Raw genomic sequence first — 17,700 nt, 5'->3', positions numbered from 1 at the left:
AAAAAGTGTAAGCTTTTTGGCAGCGATGTTGTGATAGTGATTTGTGTTTTTAATTCTGATGGTTTCTTTCAAATTAGTTTAATTTTTGTTACAGTTTGCAGTAATTTAAAAATCGCACACACATCGCTATGTGTAGTGATTCCTGAGTGATTTGCCAGCTCTTCAATATTTTATATTGAAGCGCAAACACTCCCAAAATGCTGCATGTCCTGCAAATGCGATTTTGCTGATCACAATCACTACTGTGACATTTCTTATGTTCATTTACATTGGCAGAGCATTTAGGGAAATAGCTTGCAATTTAGAGCGCTCTAGTGGGTTCCAGCCCTCAAGCATGCTTGAATACAGTTTGTTATAATACTAGAACTATAAAGAGATAATTGGATAGAAAATAGGAATATATCTCCATGTAGCTCATCAGATTGATTATGATTTCAGAGAAAACAAATCAGGTATTTTATTTGCTATATGTTACACATTTTGTATTATTAGATATATGGGTACTTATCCGTTAGCCGGGCGCATCCGGCAGGTGGCGCTAATTACTATTCCCCCTCCACGCTGACATGGATAGTAGGGAAAGATGTAACTCTGGTGGAGTTTTGTCGCCACCTGCCGGATGCGCCCGGTTAACGGAGAAGTACCGATATATGTCTAAGTATTTCAGCAACAAAAACAATGGGAATGTTTTTTTCAGCTGTAAAAACTTTTAAAACAAAAGACATTACATACATAAAAGATTAAATACAAATTTATTTACCATCGAAACAGAAAAGCAAAGTACTGTATAAAATAACGGACACAGTCAACAGTTGCTGAAGCCTTGGACAATTTGTTATTCGTATTAAAAGCAGCTGATGGGAATTGCTAGTAACATAGAAATTACCGGCAGGTGCAATGTTGGACCAAAGTCCCCCATTTCTCATCCAGTCCAGTGACTGTGTTTAGAGCTAGAAGGGCAGCTCTGCTATATGCCTGTTCCTGAGTAAGCTCAGTGATTGCCAGACTACATTAGCCTGACTTTTCATGCACTCAGAACGGTAAAGCCTCCTTGTTACCTAGGACATTAAAGCGGAATATAACCCTGCATTTCAACTTTGCTCTAAAACATTATTTACAGCATATTATATGCAAAAAGCATTTTTTTTTTTACTAGACCAGCATTGGAAGGGTTAAACACAGAGGTTTAAAGTTCCTGGAGAGATATGCAGAAGTTCAGATTGTTACATTCTATTTAGTTATATGTATCTATTGAGAAATGTTACACACTCTTTGGCTGTCCTCCAACTCCTTCTCAGTGAGAGACAGTGAGTCACATTCAACACTTAGATACATTTATGTAAACAAAATGTATCTATGTCAGCTTTGGATGCTCTGCAGAAATCTCCAGGAACTTTAAAGCCCTGTGTAACCCTTCCAATGCTGGTCTAGTAAAAAAAAAAAAATGCTGGTTGCATATAATATACTGTAAATAATGTTTTAGAGCAAAGTTGAAATACAGGGTTATATTCCGCTTTAAGGAGGGAACCCAATGCAGGATTACACACCATTATAAAGGTGGCCGCACACCATACAATTCCTTACATTTGTTTTCAATTCAAGAGTTACAATTAATTTTTCTGATTGATTGTAGCATTTGAAAAATCTAACAAATGTACCAGAAGTGTTTTGTTCAATTTGTCCACAATTTTGAAAAAAAAAAAAAAAAAAAAAAAGATTGAGAACACTGAACAAAAAATATTGCTTGCGTCTCTACATTACGAAATAATCAATCTACCACGCACACCATAAAATCTTGCAAAAAAAAAGATCAGAAATTTCCACCACTCCCAATTGAGAAAACAATGAAAAAAAAATTACATGGGAGATCAGTTGGGAATTTTCACTCAAAAGAAAAAAAAAAAGCTTTTGATTTTTCTGTAGAAACTATTGTTTTTTTTTTATCGAATTGTAAGGTGCAGTACCATGACGTTATCAGTCAAGTAAGTCCAAAAGGTGTGCACACTGGAACAGACACTGGTTTTATTTTTCCATCATGCTAACATCCATAACCATTCAATCCCCATGATGTGAAGGGGGTATGCTAGGTCAGAAATTACTACAAAATTGTCAAGCATCTGTACTCCACTTAGAGTAGTGTTCCCCAACTCGGTCCTCATGGCCCACCAACAGTGCATGTTTTGTGGAAATTCACAAAGGTAGTTAATCAGCTCTGCTGAGATACTAATTACCCCACATATGAATGTTTTGTGGTTTTCTGCAAAACATGTAATGTTTGTGGGCCTTGAGGACAGGGTTGGGGAGCTCTGCTTCTAGAAAAAGCAATCTTCATTTTCTCAAATGGTAAAATATGACAAACGGTGCACATTAAAAAGTCGTATGGCAGCTACGGCTCGCTGTTTTGGGTAAAGCCCTTTTACAAGCTGTTGTGAAACTGGCGCAAGATTACAGATCAGTGAAATATAAATACAACCATGTGCACTAGTCCACCAATCAGTGTTCACCAGTACAATAAGAGGACCTGATGGGGAACTTCCCTACACACAGGTCAATTGACTGATGTGTAATCTTGTATAATAGGAGCTACCTTAAATTCTAGGGCAGCTACCAAATGACCAGAGTGGTGTCCAAATCATACAGAGCAGATGTCACCTCTCTATGGGTGTCAGCAGACAAAAAGGATCTGGAACAATAGAGGAGCAGGAACCAGAGGGACAATCACTGGTACTCACAGATACTTTTACATTTTTGCCTAGATATTTGTGGACGAGTAGTCCATATCTGAAACTTTGCAAACAAACAAATGCTTTCTCCTCTGGGGTGAAGGACTCATATGTTTCCTTGCTTAGCTGATCATGTGACTTTCAACAGAGCTGCAGCAGGCAGCAAGTTTGCATGACAGTGAAGTTAGGTGTGCTTAAAAGCAGGCAGTGAATGTTTTTCCCAGTTAACATTTGTTAGGAACGTTTTTTACTTCACTTTCGTTACCGTTGCTAAATACATCATCACTCTCCTGTATTAGAGCAACAGTCACTGACAGTCTCTTAAATTATTGTCTCTTTATGTAGAGTTGACTTTACAAACTGGCCAAATCACAGCTAGGGACAGTTTGTGTTCTAGGCAAGGCAGAGGTACAGACTTACAAGCACTAGACACCTCACTGGGGCGAAAATTTTGCACATCCCTGCTTTAGAAAAATTCTTATTTATTGTCGCACTTTTTAAACAAAGAATCAAAGAGTGGAGGCAATTTATGGGGTAGATTTGCAAATGTATTTTTTTTTACCTACTTTACAAAAACTGTGCAATTGCGACTGTAAATTATGGCTGCCCACAACATCACATTTACACATTACATTTAAAGTGAATTGTGCCAATGATGTCCTGGGCAAACGAATCTGCACATAAATAATAGTTTTAGATGCAATTACTATTGCTAATTACATTAGAACCTACATTTTTAAAAAAAAAAAAGGCACAAAATGGAATTGGCACGTTGGAGGAAAGAGGGAAAATTGTAAAGATTCACAGTTGCTAAATGTGCATTGTTCACATGAATCTCCCCCCAATGTTTAGGTTTAACTTTTGGCCAATTCAGAAACTCCCCACTAGAGTGCGCTATGCCTGAAGTTTGTAATAAGCTACTCTACCATATAAGAAGATAATAGTCATAAAAAGCCTCACAGAGGAGAATTTCCTTATTACTGTTCTGCCCGTGTACCATATTTACATGCTAAACCTGGCAAAACAACACCTAATCTGTTACTTCCTAAAATATTTTACAAAGACATTTTATAAAAAACAAAAAAATATTATTTTACTAAAGCTGAAATAATAACAAAGCTCTAAAAGAGCTACAACATGAGCAGGCAATCCCTTGACCTTGTAAGAGACGGCATGGAACCAGACTTGGAGCAGATGCTTGGTCTCACAGTGGGGCACTCTGAACTAATTTGCACTTCTTGAATGCATTCTGCACTACTTCATGTTATAGATTTGTAATATTGTATCGCAAAGTCTTTGTTCACCTGAGAAATCATTTTGAGTTTCCTTCTAGGAGAAAGAATGGACTTTGTTCCTTTTGTTAAAATGTAAGTTGGAGGCAGAATACCAAGAATTCAGCAACCTATAAAAGGCATCCCCAGCTTCCATCACAACCAGTGATAGTAAGTGCTTTTTCAATGTGCCTATTTCAGGTGTAATGTTTGCAGTTATGTGACCACTCTACTGCCACCCATAGTGCAAGACAAGGATTCAGCAGCACCCTTATAGCCAGACACATGCCTTCTCTGAGTAAGGCGCTGTGGTATCATACGCTGCGGGCAGATGCAGAACCCACCTGCCTCCTCCAGGACTCAGAGGAGGGGAAGGGAGAGCAATGGATAGATCACTGTGAAAATTACTTCTGAAATAAGAGAACTGCACACTTTATGTTTACATTTCTCTGACATCTCCCTGGCATTGGGAGGAACCGTATTCTATTTGACCGAACTCCTGGAAAGCCATAAAATCAGGCACTGTATTGTGCCATCAATCACAGACATGTGTTCCTTATTGCAAATGGAGTAAGTGGTTTGTCCTTCATATTTGAATGTCTTGCTACTAGTACAGAGCTCCATGGAAAGGGGGTGTGGTCAGATCTTGCAGCACATAGACGTCCTCTCGGGAATACTGAGTTTAGTCACAGACGCTTTGTTTTCTTCCACAGGGTTGACAGTCTTTTTCACTTCCCTGTGCAGAGAAACAAAACATTACAGGACTTATTAGGTTTACAGCAATGACTGGAGAACAGAACAGTTCACTATTGTTCAGCTTACAATAATGTTTCCGGGAACATTCAGCATTTTATGCAAAGCGGTGAAAAGAAATAAACTAGTGTCAAGTATGCAAAAAATTTGCATGCGAAATTCAATAACTTTGTGGAAACGGGTCCTAAAAGTGTACCTGAGACAAATAGTGTCTCAGGATTTATACTTACCTGGGGCTTCCTCCAGCCCCCTTCAGGCTGTTTGGTCCATCATCTCTCCAGGCCGCTCTGGTCCCCGCTGCACAGCCCGGTATTTTGGCAAAATCATGCTCCATCACGACTACTGCACAGGCACAGAATGCCCCCAATAACAGGAGCGCTACTGGGGCACGTGCAACGAAGCGCGACTTTGCCAAAGTACCGGGCCGTTCAGCGGGGGAACAGAGCGGCCCGGGGAGACGGTAAGGGACTGAAGGGGGCTGGAGGAAGCCCCAGATAAGTATAAATCCTGAGACACTATTCGTATCAGGAACACTTTAACAACCCGTTTCCACAAGGATATTGAATTTCGCATGCAAATGTTTGCATTATTGTATGAAATATTTTATGCAAATTCTTGCGTGTATCTCGTGTAATTTACTATCATTCATGGGAAATGGACGTATGGTGCTAAAATCTGCAGCAAGCGGTCTGATTTTTTTTTTTTTTTTTTTCAGATCGAAACGACTACAAAAAACACATTCAATAGTAACAAGTCCATTAAAATTGCATTGCTGTCAGTACAAATGCAAATTAGGACTCAGTGGAAATGGGCCATCAGGCATCAAGAGTAGAATTAATTCAAATTAACCATTGTTTTGACAATGGTCAGTTCTAGACTATGCAATCTGGCTTTCCTTTTCAATAAATTATCAGCCATATTTCATTTACCAGGTCATACACTGAATGGAAGTGGCCTGAAAGGAACATAAAAAAACCTTCTGTTTTAAGAAGGAAATGCTGAATTTTGGAAAGAATAAAAACTTCTTGTTATCTAGATTTACCGAGCGAGATGCAGAACAGCTTCCACCACGTTGGTGCCGTCCTTTGCGCTTGTCTCACAGAAGAGGGAGCCATAGGCCTAGAAATGAAAAGCAGCACAGTGATATCTCTGCACAGACGCTTCATCCTTCAGATAAGCACTTCAGTAAATGAATGAAACGCTCACCATAGCCAGCTTCTCTCCCATTGAAGTTTGAATTGCTCTTGATTCATTGACTTCTACCCTCAGGTCAGTCTTGTTACCAATCAACATCAGAGGGATGGACTTGTCACAAGAATTCTGAAACAGAAGAGTAGATTGTGAAGGCAAGAGGTCATGTCATTAAGCACTAGACCTGCATAAACAAGCACACGCCTTACAGGCCCCCTCTTATAATCACACACATTATCTTATTGCCTACAGTTACCTTTCAGTAGACATACACAGTGGGTAAGCTATAGTCATCCCTATGGCTGTACAATATCAGAGTGTATATCTGTTGACAGCAGTGACTAAACGGCGTGATTAGAAATCAAATGACATATGAAGGTGCGTACACACCTTTGACTTATGGCGCCCGTCAGGGATCCCGATCCCCTTGGGTGACATAGATGGGCTGGGCTACACAGGCGCCTATCAGCTGTGCAGCTGACAACACGTTCTGTTGCTTTGCGGGGGGGGGGCGCGAGGGATGACGTAGTAGCATGTGTGTCACATGGCTGACATGGGAGCACAGAGAACAATGAAGTTGGCCATCGGTCAGGTGAGTTGATCCACTGGATGTACCGCTAGTTGGGGGGGGGGGGGGGGGGGGGGAGGGGCTGCCATATACACACTTGATTATCAGCTAAGGCGGTCGTTAACGGCCGCCTCAGCCAACTTTGGTTAAAGAGGAACTTCAGCCTAAACAAACATCCTGTCATTAAGATCCATTAGTTATGTTAATTAAAATAGATAGGTAATATATTCTCTTACCCACCTTTTTAAAAGAACAGGCAAATGTTTGTGATTTCATGGGGGCAGCCATCTTTTTGGTTGAAAGGAGGTGTCAGGGAGCATGAGACAGTTCCAACTGTCCTGTGTCCTGATCACCCCTCCCAGTTGCTAAGCAACGTGAACAGCCACTTTAGAGATCCCATCATGCTTTGCACAGCATCAGGGGAAAAATGCAGTTTTCTTTGATGGGGCGGAGCTTAGCTTTTGTGCAGCCAAAAATAAAGCTTGGTTAAGCAAAACAAAGTTCTGATGCTGTGAAACTGTTAAAGAAACACCAAGCCTTTTCAGTGCTGCTGAGTAGATTTTTAGTCTGGGAGGTTCACTTTAAGCGTGTGTATGAGCTACCTAATCTGCTAGATTATCAGGCCGTGCCTAGGCAAATTTTATATAGAGCTGCTACGCACTGCAACTGCGATGCACAAATTCATCCTAATGGAACAACAGAATTTATCTGAGTGTTGTGATTCACATTTTATGTAAATACCACATATTTCTAAAATTTCCATTCAGAAGAGTTTATTGCAGTCAGAAAACACATCAATTTACCTTGATCTCATCAATCCACTGGCGTACATTGAGGAAACTGGTTTCTGATGTGACATCATACATCAGTAGCACGCCATGCGCTTTCCGGAAGTAAGACTTTGCTATGCTGCGGAACCTAAATGTACAAATATTCACAATTCAGTTTCATCCAGTGACAAATCTACGAAATGAAAGAGCTTGTCTTTACATTTACCAAGCTGGCTGACAGCAATGAGATCTAAGTTTATACTGCTGAACCTACCCTGCCTAAAACAGCTCATGTAGGAGCTTAAAAAGTGTATCCGAGGCGATATGTGACATGAGGAAACAAACATGTATGTACAGTGCCAAACATTGATTAATCACCAGGCTTCTATACTTCTTTTATTTTGCTGCCTGAAAGAGTTAATTTCCAGGAATGGAAGTGACAGCTTCTGTCTTGTTGGTACCTTGTCGGGAATATAGCAAATGTCACAGATAAGAACATTACAGCCATAAAAGTTTTCCAGGCAGAGTACAACATCTGAGGGCAGGAAGAGATAAAATACATGAACTATTGACCTTTTTCTAACTCTGGGTCACTTAATAGGCTGCCACTGATTAAAGACCTTAAAATATTCAAAATACTTTGTAAATGTTTAAATATAAAAGAAAATCATGGGATACATAAAAAGTCATTTTTAGGAGTAGGAGGATAAATATAATTGTTTACCTCCTCAAATTATTTTTTTTACCTCGGGTTCACTTTAACCACCTTGGACACGGCATCTCTGGCCCCTTAAAACGGACCTAAGCTCAGAACTTCCTCAGAAGCTGACAGAACAGGACTAGTCCATCTCCTCATGGAGGATTTTCAGTATCTGCTTTATTCTTTACAAAAACACTATGGAAAAGATCTATATAAGGATCCCCTGCTGGCTGCTGTGAGAATATCTGCTTTAAAGAGAACCCGAGGTGGGTTTGAAGAATATTATCTGCATACAGAGGCTGGATCTGCCTATACAGCCCAGCCTCTGTTATCCCAAACCCCCCTAGGGTCCCCCTGCACTCTGCAATCCCTCATAAATCACAGCCACGCTGCTGACAAACAGCTTGTCAGAGCTGGCTGTGTTTATCTCTATAGTGTCAGTCTGCTGCTCTCCCCGCCTCCTGCAGAACTCTAGTCCCCGCCTGCATCCCTTCCCTCCCTGCTGATTGGAGGAAAGGGACGGGGCAGGGACCGGAGCTATGCAGGAGGCGGGGGAGCAGCTGAGACTGACACTATAGATGTAAACACAGCCTCACAGCACGGCTGTGATTTATGAGGGATTGCAGAGTGCAGGAGGACCTTAGGGGGGTTTGGGATAGCAACAGAGGCTGGGCTGTATAGGCAGATCCAGCCTCTGTATGCAGATAACATTCTTTAAACACACCTCGGGTTTGCTTTAAAAATTAAACGCTGGCCAGTTGATTCAGTCATCTGTGTCACCCTACAGAATCCATATCAGCTGTGGAATGGGCTGACTCTTAAGACTGTGATTAATGCTATATATAAATAGCATTGCTGTGTTTAAACTAACAATGTTATCACTGCAGGTAGATATATATATGTATGTTCAAGGTTTGCACATACCTTTCCTGTCCAGCTGTGTCCCAGATCTGCAGTGTTGTATGTTGTCCATCTACTAATAGTTTCTTCATCTGAAAGTCAACCCCTTAATACAAAAAGAAATATCCTTATATGACATTGTTTATAGCAACCTGGCAGCTAAGACAGAGGGAAATAGAAGAGATGTGAAGATAAAAGACTTCACAAAACTATGTGCTAAGGTGATCTGAAATGGAAAAACAAACACTATCGGTGCAAAGGTGCTTGAACTAGGTGAGAATTGTACAGCATGGTTCTTATACAAATAATCCCTTTACAGGCAAAACAATGTCAATTAAACTGACATACCCTGTGAACATGAAGAACACAGAGCAGAGATACAAGTAATTTGCCAGATGATCTGACTTGAGGTCATACACTAATCAATTATCCCTGGCAGATTAGATCACTGTAATCGAGTCTGCTGGAGATCAATGACCCAACATGGTCCCGACACCAGATTATAATCTAGATCAATTTCTGGATGAAATTGATAAAAATTATAGGTCAAACTAGATGGAAGATCATTGTGAAAGGGTGGGGGTGGGAGTAGAAGCATGGAGGTAGGTAATGGTCATTCCCCCCTTCCCCATCTAATAGTGCTCCCCCAAGGCCCTTGCAGAGTACTCCAGGCCATGAAGTGTACTCACCTGTCCGGCCACTGCGTTGGTTCTCATTCTTCGTGACCCAGCCCCATATTACATGAGTACGTACACTATTAGCTTGAGGGGAAACCTGGGGGCCCATAAGCCGGATATGAGGCTCTGGAGTGATAAGACTATCTACGGCGTTAGTGGCAGTTCCACGTATTATCATAGATTTTATTTTAGACTAAAATGTATTAAAAATCTATGTGCAGTGTGTGGGAGGAATAGATCTCTCTCTGAATAGATGCTGATCTGAGAGGGCTCTATCTTTTGCCCAAATCGGTTGCCCATCTGTAAGTGTATGAGCACCTTTAGCTCTAAAGTCAATATCTCAATGGACTTTGTTACAATGGTGCTTAAACTGTATACTAGGACTGGGGCGGAGAAGCTGAACCCGTTCAGCTTCATCAATGTGATGCCAATACAATGGAAATAATACAAAGCTTAGAAGATTTTTATTGTGGTCTGTATCTGGAATGATACCCTTACCTTTGTCCTCTAGTCTAGGCCAAGTTTATGTATGTATCATATTTATTAACCACTTCAGTACCCCTGAAAAACCATAAACTTCTGGGTAAACAAAAACTTTTTTTTTTTTATAAAAAATACAAAAGGACTTTTGTATTTAAAAAACAATAATTGCTAGCTGATGTGGTTTATGTAAATATGACAGTGATACCAATGCAAGCCAGTGGGAGAAATCATCCCATGATGCTTCATCCTGTCAACTACCATTGTTTTATTTCTGCATTATCACTGTTGTATTGCCACAGGAAGCCATTTAGTGATAACAGATGAGGGGTTTTCTTTATTATTGCAATTATATATGCAGCACTTTTATTTATTATAAAATTGTAAATATGATAAACTCACCGACCAGTGCAATAATATCATAGGAAGTTACAGAGGTAAGTACTTCTGTAGTTCTCATTTGTCTATAAATTGACCGCCTAGGGTTCTTAAATTAAATAGCCAAATTAGCATCTGTTGCTGTGACTGTCTCCAAATTATACCAAAAGTGCATGAGGAGTTGCAATGCTTCCTGCTTTGTGCAGCTAATTACTTATGCAAAGAGATTACATTTCTAAATGATTTATTTTTAAACAAATCACATCAAAGGTTTGCTGATGCCGTGGTTACAAATACTGCCTCTTAAATGTTCCTGCAGTTTTATGTATTGACAGATGGACGTAAAATTGAATGCACAAATCATTTTAAAATGTAAAATTACTAATATAGCACACATTAATGTCATAGCAATTGTTAAGTGGATTTAACTTGATTGGAGGGGTAGAGACTCTCTGTAAAACTTACAACTCTTCTTTTTAGTAGTTTGCCTGTGTATTGTTATCCAAAAATTACCATTTCTTAACTTTTTATTTTTGTAATTGAAATATTTTGACACTACTCATTACCCAACTAGTGCAACTACATGGGATACCATTCCAGAACTGCCTTTCCCTGTGGCCTTACATCAGCGATCAGCAGCCAACAAACACACACAGCCATGTCTTGGAAAATACACACTTGCATTGTCTTCTTGTCCAATAAAAATGGCTTTTCTCCTAGGTTTACATACTGCTCTGATAACCTGGCAATTATATGCAATAACATGCTGCATCTTTGAATCAAGAGACTTGTGCACACAGATGACAAGTAATCTGTTCAGAAAGATTACCGGTATATATGAACTTAATTTATTATATGGTCTTGACAAGTCATAGCATACTGTCAGGATTTATAAGAAATGAATAACTACGTCAGCATGGAACAGTGACCATCCTTTAAGATACTTTTTAGTAAATTTCTCAGCAGTGTGATAACTTTAACACACACACACACACACACACACACACACACACACACACACACACACACAGTATATACTCGTGTATAAGCCGAGTTTTTGGGCTCAAAAAGTGTCCCAAAAGTGGGGGTCTTGGCTTATACACGAGCCACCACCACAGGGCAACCCCCCCCAGTGCACCACCGCCTGCATCGGCATGTCCTGTCTCAGCTGCCCGGGTTTCGGTACGCTACGAGTTACCAGGCGTCCTCCTCTGTCTGTCGCACCACTATGACGCCCCCTAGTGGCATCACTACTGGAGTCATAGTGGTGCGACAGACAGAGGAGGACGCCTGGTAACTCGTAGCGTACTGAGACCTGGGCAGCTGAGACAAGACATGGGAGAGCAGCGCGAGGGGGCAGAGGAGGAAGGGAGACCGCTCCAGAGTAATTGAATACAGGGGAAAGCGCGGAGCCAACAGGTTAGAGCAATGCCGCGAGGCTTCACCTACTACATGTTGCTGTCGGGACAAACTGTGCGCTCCTTAACAGCTATGCACACATCCTAACACATGCTGCTCTGCTCGGGGGTCCGGATAGCAGCCCTCAGCATCGCACAGCTTTATCATAGCATGCCAATCCTAGCTCACTCCATAACCACTATGCACACATCCTAACACATGCTGCTCCGCTCGGGGGGGGGGGCGGGATGGCGGCCCTCAGCTCGCACAGCGTCATCATAGCATGCCAACCCTAGCTTACTCCATAACCACTATGCACACATCCTAACACATGCTGCTCCGCTCGGGGGGGGGGGGGGGGGGGGGGGGGTAATGGCGGCCCTCAGCTCGCACAGCTTCATCATAGCATGCCAACCCTAGCTTACTCCATAACCACTATGCACACATCCTAACACATGCTGCTCCGCTCGGGGGGGGGGGGGGGCGGGATGGCGGCCCTCAGCTCGCACAGCTTCATCATAGCATGCCAATCCTAGCTCACTCCATAACCACTATGCACACATCCTAACACATGCTGCTCCGCTCGGGGGGGGGGGGGGGGCGGGATGGCGGCCCTCAGCTCGCACAGCGTCATCATAGCATGCCAACCCTAGCTTACTCCATAACCACTATGCACACATCCTAACACATGCTGCTCCGCTCGGGGGGGGGGGGGGGGGGGGTAATGGCGGCCCTCAGCTCGCACAGCTTCATCATAGCATGCCAATCCTAGCTCACTCCATAACCACTATGCACACATCCTAACACGTGCTGCTCCGCTCGGGGGGGCGGGATGGCGGCCCTCAGCTCGCACAGCGTCATCATAGCATGCCTTTCCTTGCTTTCTCCATAACCACTATGCACACATCCTAACACATGCTGCTCCGCTCGGGGGGGGGTGGGATGGCGGCCCTCAGCTCGCACAGCTTCATCATAGCATGCCAACCCTAGCTTACTCCATAACCACTATGCACACATCCTAACACATGCTGCTCCGCTCGGGGGGGCGGGATGGCGTCCCTCAGCTCGCACAGCGTCATCATAGCATGCCAATCCTAGCTTACTCCATAACCACTATGCACACATCCTAACACATGCTGCTCCGCTCGGGGGGGGGGGGGGGGTAATGGCGGCCCTCAGCTCGCACAGCTTCATCATAGCATGCCAACCCTACCTCAACAATGCTGCAGAAATATAAAGCTGCCAGTGACTTATTCAGCTTCTACTGCTGCATGCATCATAGCTTACAGGCTGGACGTCACTCAGCAGACTGACTGGAGGTTTGGATTGTTTCCATGTCCGTTTAATCATATATATGCCAACAGGACTGGTGTTGGATTACATAGCAACCTATGAGGGAATTTAATCTTATTGAAAGGACAACTGTAATGTCAAGGATATGGAGCCTGTCATATCTGGGGGGGGGGGGGGGTGCGGGGTAGCGGCTCATAGCCCGCATAGTCTAATATCTCAATCTCTGATCTCCATGAAAGGGACATCCTTATGTAACATCCTGTAGCCAAGCAGTTGAATTCACAGGGGAAATGCATAAAGGTCAGTTCCTGCAAGGGCGTAGGGCCCGCGGTCGCAGCGGTCGCCTTGGCGACCGGGCCCGGCTCCTGAAGAGGCGGGGGAGGGGCCCGGGGGGCCCATCTCCGTTTGGAGGGCCATGCGGCCCGTGCGCGCTGGTAGGGGGGAGCCGCAGCCGCGTGGAGGGCAGCCCGACCTCTCCCTCCCTTCCTCTCCTCGCCCCCCCCCCCCCCCCCTCAGATGCAGAGTGAGCGGCTCACGGAAGCGCTGTAGGCAGAACTCACCTCCCTGGGTTCCACTCGCCGCTGATCTCCTCTCTGGCTGGCTCTGCATAGATGCTGTTACACACTGCTTCCGGCTAAACAGGAAGCTGCGTGTGTAATAGCATCTATGCAGAGCGGGAGGAGACCAGCGGCGATTGGAACGCAGCGACGGAGGTGAGTTCTGCCTACAGCGCTTCCGTGAGCCGCTCACTCTGCATCTGAGGGGGGGGCCCCGGGGAGAGGAAGGGAGGGAGAGGTCGGGCTGCCCTCCCCGCGGCTGCGGCCCCCCCCTCCATTATGGGGACGGGGCACCTACCTACCTACCCTATCCTGGGGGCAGCTACCTAATCTATCCTGGGGGGCAGCTACCTAATCTATCCTGGGGGGCAGCTACCTAATCTAACCTAATCCTGGGGGGTAGCTACCTAATCTATGCTGGGGGGCAGCTACCTAATCTAACCTATACTGGGGGGCACCTACCTAATCTAACCTATACTGGGGGGCACCTACCTAATCTATCCTGGGGGCAGCTACCTAATCTATCCTGGGGAGCAGCTACCTAATCTAACCTATACTGGGGGGCACCTACCTAATCTATCCTGGGGGCAGCTACCTAATCTATCCTGGGGGGCAGCTACCTAATCTAACCTATACTGGGTAGGCACCTACCTAATCTAACCTATACTGGGTAGGCACCTACCTAATCTATCCTGGGGGCAGCTACCTAATCTATCCTGTGGGGCAGCTACCTAATCTAACCTATACTGGGGGGCACCTACCTAATCTAATTTATACTGGGGGGGCACCTACCTATCTAATCTATACTGGGGGCACTTACTTATCTAACCTGTATTGGGGGCACCTAGCTAGCCTATACAGGTGGCAACTAAACTGGCTACCTATATTGGAGGCACCTACCTAACTAACCTATACTGGGGGCACCTACCTATCTAACCTACGCTGGGGGCAACTATTCTGGCTACCTATATTAGAGGCACCCACCTAGCTGACCTGTACCGGGGGCACCTATCTATCTAACTTATACCGGCGGCGCCTGCCTATCTCACCTATACCGGGGGCAACTATACTGGCTTACCTATGCCTGGCTACCTATACTGGGGGGACCTATAGCTGGCTATAGGGATTTTGATATGTGTGTGCGTCCGTCGGGTGTTGCCGGGGGAGGGGGGGCTGTTGCCGGGGGGGGGGGGGGCCACATCCAGATTCCGCATAGGGGCCCAGAGGTTTGTAGCTACGCCACTGAGTTCCTGTATCACTTTTAAAAACTAGGTGAAACTAGGTCCTGTGTCCCTGTAGCCAACAATATTTGCTCCATCAGCTGCTGCATTTTCTACCCCGGCTTATACTCGGGTCAACCATTTTTCCAGGTTTTTTTTTAAGGTAAATGGGAGGGGGGGGGTTGGCTTATACTCGGGTCAGCATATATTTGAGTATATACGGTAGCTAATGGGCTATACCTAACCTGAGGAGCCTCTATCAGCAGTGTGTAGATATTGGATTACCAGGCAAGGTCTACCTCATTGGTATAAGTATTTTGATGAAAAACACAGGCCAAATTTTTTCTTGAAATATGTGAGGTTTTGGGGATTATCTTCAGAATCATGTCTGCTGCAATTTTGGAGGGAGTTTCAACCCAGACTTATCTTTTTACTAACACCTTGTCTAGCACTATTGAAAAAGAGAAGAGGTTTATTCTTTTTATTCTGTAACTATTGTAGCAGCTGGAATTGGGACTTGGACAGGAATTGAAAACACAAACTAGTTTTCCTTAAAAAGTATATAAAAACTTGTGGTCAGTGCAGGACTTGGAAGCAAATTTTGATTACCAGGGCTACAGTATTTATATACATAGTCAGCTCAGCCCCATGTAGTGAAAAGGAGAGCAACAGTAAAGGTGCCCATACACTCGTCAGATTGGCAGCAGATAGATAAGAAATGCATCTGATGATCTATCTGATGCGTTTTTAGAACATTTTTTACCAGGATAGAATTCCAATAGATTTCAGTTTGAAATCTATTGAAATTCGATCTGATGGCATTTTTTTGCCATCAGATTTCCATTAAGGCCAATGCAAACTGATAAGCAATCTCATCAGATCGACCTAAATTTTCCACCCTGCCAGTTCGATGGAAATCCATCGAAATCGGCCATCGATCGGTCGATTGGCCAACCGATTTGCAAACGATCGATCGATCGGGATCGATCGGTCGGCCAGAAAATCGGCTGGGTGTATGGGCCCCTCAATTCCCTAGAAGGTGTCGTTGTCTTACAGGTCATAGTACCCCCCTGTGAGAGAAAGGGCCTAAATTATTATCCAAGTGACTGCTTGAAGGAAGAGAAAGGAGCATTGTTGACAAAGATAAGCCTTAGATAGGAGATGCCTCAATGTGCTGCGAATGTGCAGTGGCCCTGAGGAATGGAAATCTTGTCCTAGCCTGCGGACCACAGGGCATTGTGTAAAGTGAAGTTTAAAGAACCTTTGGATGAACTGTGCATAAAGCTTCATAAAATCTACTAAAATGTTTATCTCATACCAGTGAGCACACTACAAATCTTTAAAGCATTAGTGCTTAATAACATGAGACCCCGCACAGTGCGACAACCAGGAAACTATTGTAGGACGTTGAAAAGACACACATTACTAGGTTATAATGTAAATCACTAGCAAACGTATTTTTCGCGCATAGAAACTGCATGTTTTTCAGGTTGTCCTAAAGTTTTAAATTACCTCAAAGGATCTAAAATTACAGACTACATGTTGTAGAGTTACTCACATCAGTCACGTTCTGCCTTCTAGCAGTTCTATGTTGTCACACGAAGGATAGATTACTCCTAGCTGGTTCCTGACCTCTATACACAACGCTATTTACTGTATGTCAAATACAGGCCAATGTGTTAAGACCCTCCCCCACACTCGCATTTTAGCTGCATTCTGCAGGAACACGGTGTGATGCAATACACAAGGACATCAGACGTGCTTGGACTGCACTGTATAATGTCCCCATCCATGCATTGCAATTCACTGTGGAATCACAACGCATGGTTTCTGAAGCACGGCCACTCACTTTTTCCGTTGCTCTCAAATGGGGAAGGGGTCTTACAGAAAACTAAAGCCCTGTGGAACTCATAAAACCCTTAATAATATAATAAATGTAAAACCAACCTAAGGTAGTGGGAATGTCCCCTCTGAATTCATTCAGACAAAGTCTAAGTAGGAAACTGGACTTCCCAGAACCAGCATCTCCAGCCAGTACAAGCCGGTAAATTGGACTTGAAACTTGAGATCCTCCTAATTCAAGGCCTTCCTTCTGCAAAGGACATAAGCACATTATATATTCAAGCATGCAATAAAGATCTTCTATATAATTTTGTATTAGAAGGTATTATGATAAAGTAAAATAGGAAATTAGGCTACATAGGTTAGGATAGCTATCTACCATGGCCTCAATTCACTAAGCTTTATCAAACACTTTATCAAACATTTGATAATTTTCCTCATGAGTAAAATCTAATTTTGAATTCACTAAGGTGTAATAGATATATTGAACGTTTTATCGATAAAACATATGATAAATCTAGAACACCTTGGTGAATTCAAAATTAGATTTTACTCATAAGGTAAATTATCAAATGTTTAATAAAGCTTAGTGAATTGAGGCCCATATCTAAATGAACAGCACTTTTACAGGCTACCAATGTTGCACTGATCGTGTTATTATAGTCCAGGCAAAGTTTGCCTTCTATAAATAGACATGGAAGAGAAGAGTTATTCAGAACAGGCAGTCTTGTGTAATGTACTCACTTTGGGTGTGAACGCAGGAAGTCGTCTTTTTGATGAGGCGGTTGAACCGCTGCGGCTTACAGGACGAGATGGAGTCCACTTGATTTTTCCATCAACTTCTGATCTAAACTCTACTGTCTGGAAAATAAGTCAAAAGCTTTCATGCAGCTGAGTAGGTACACCTTGTATCAAGGCTTGTATAAAAGTACAGAATGGTTGAAAAAAAAACTATTGTCAGGTTTAAATGTCGTCTTTT

At 43.3% G+C, this 17,700-nt stretch overlaps 1 protein-coding gene across 1 annotated transcript in view; it reads right to left on the bottom strand.

Moving 5' to 3' along the window:
- Positions 1–1,161: 1,161 nt before the first annotated feature.
- LOC137562243 (ras and EF-hand domain-containing protein-like) overlaps positions 1,162–17,700 on the bottom strand; it is a 75,348-nt gene continuing 58,809 nt past the window's right edge. Inside the window, exons 9-15 of the mRNA XM_068273574.1 lie at positions 17,466–17,582; positions 16,827–16,971; positions 8,901–8,982; positions 7,310–7,424; positions 5,954–6,067; positions 5,790–5,866; positions 1,162–4,730 (exon numbers count right to left, since the gene is read on the bottom strand). Of these exons, the coding sequence (XP_068129675.1) occupies positions 4,634–4,730; positions 5,790–5,866; positions 5,954–6,067; positions 7,310–7,424; positions 8,901–8,982; positions 16,827–16,971; positions 17,466–17,582 (747 nt within the window). The 3' untranslated portion in view covers positions 1,162–4,633. The remainder of the gene's footprint in view (positions 4,731–5,789; positions 5,867–5,953; positions 6,068–7,309; positions 7,425–8,900; positions 8,983–16,826; positions 16,972–17,465; positions 17,583–17,700) is intronic.

The sequence above is a fragment of the Hyperolius riggenbachi genome, chromosome 3, assembly GCF_040937935.1.
Source record: "Hyperolius riggenbachi isolate aHypRig1 chromosome 3, aHypRig1.pri, whole genome shotgun sequence".
Taxonomy (NCBI): domain Eukaryota; kingdom Metazoa; phylum Chordata; class Amphibia; order Anura; family Hyperoliidae; genus Hyperolius; species Hyperolius riggenbachi.
This window is presented reverse-complemented; position numbering and strand designations above follow the sequence as displayed.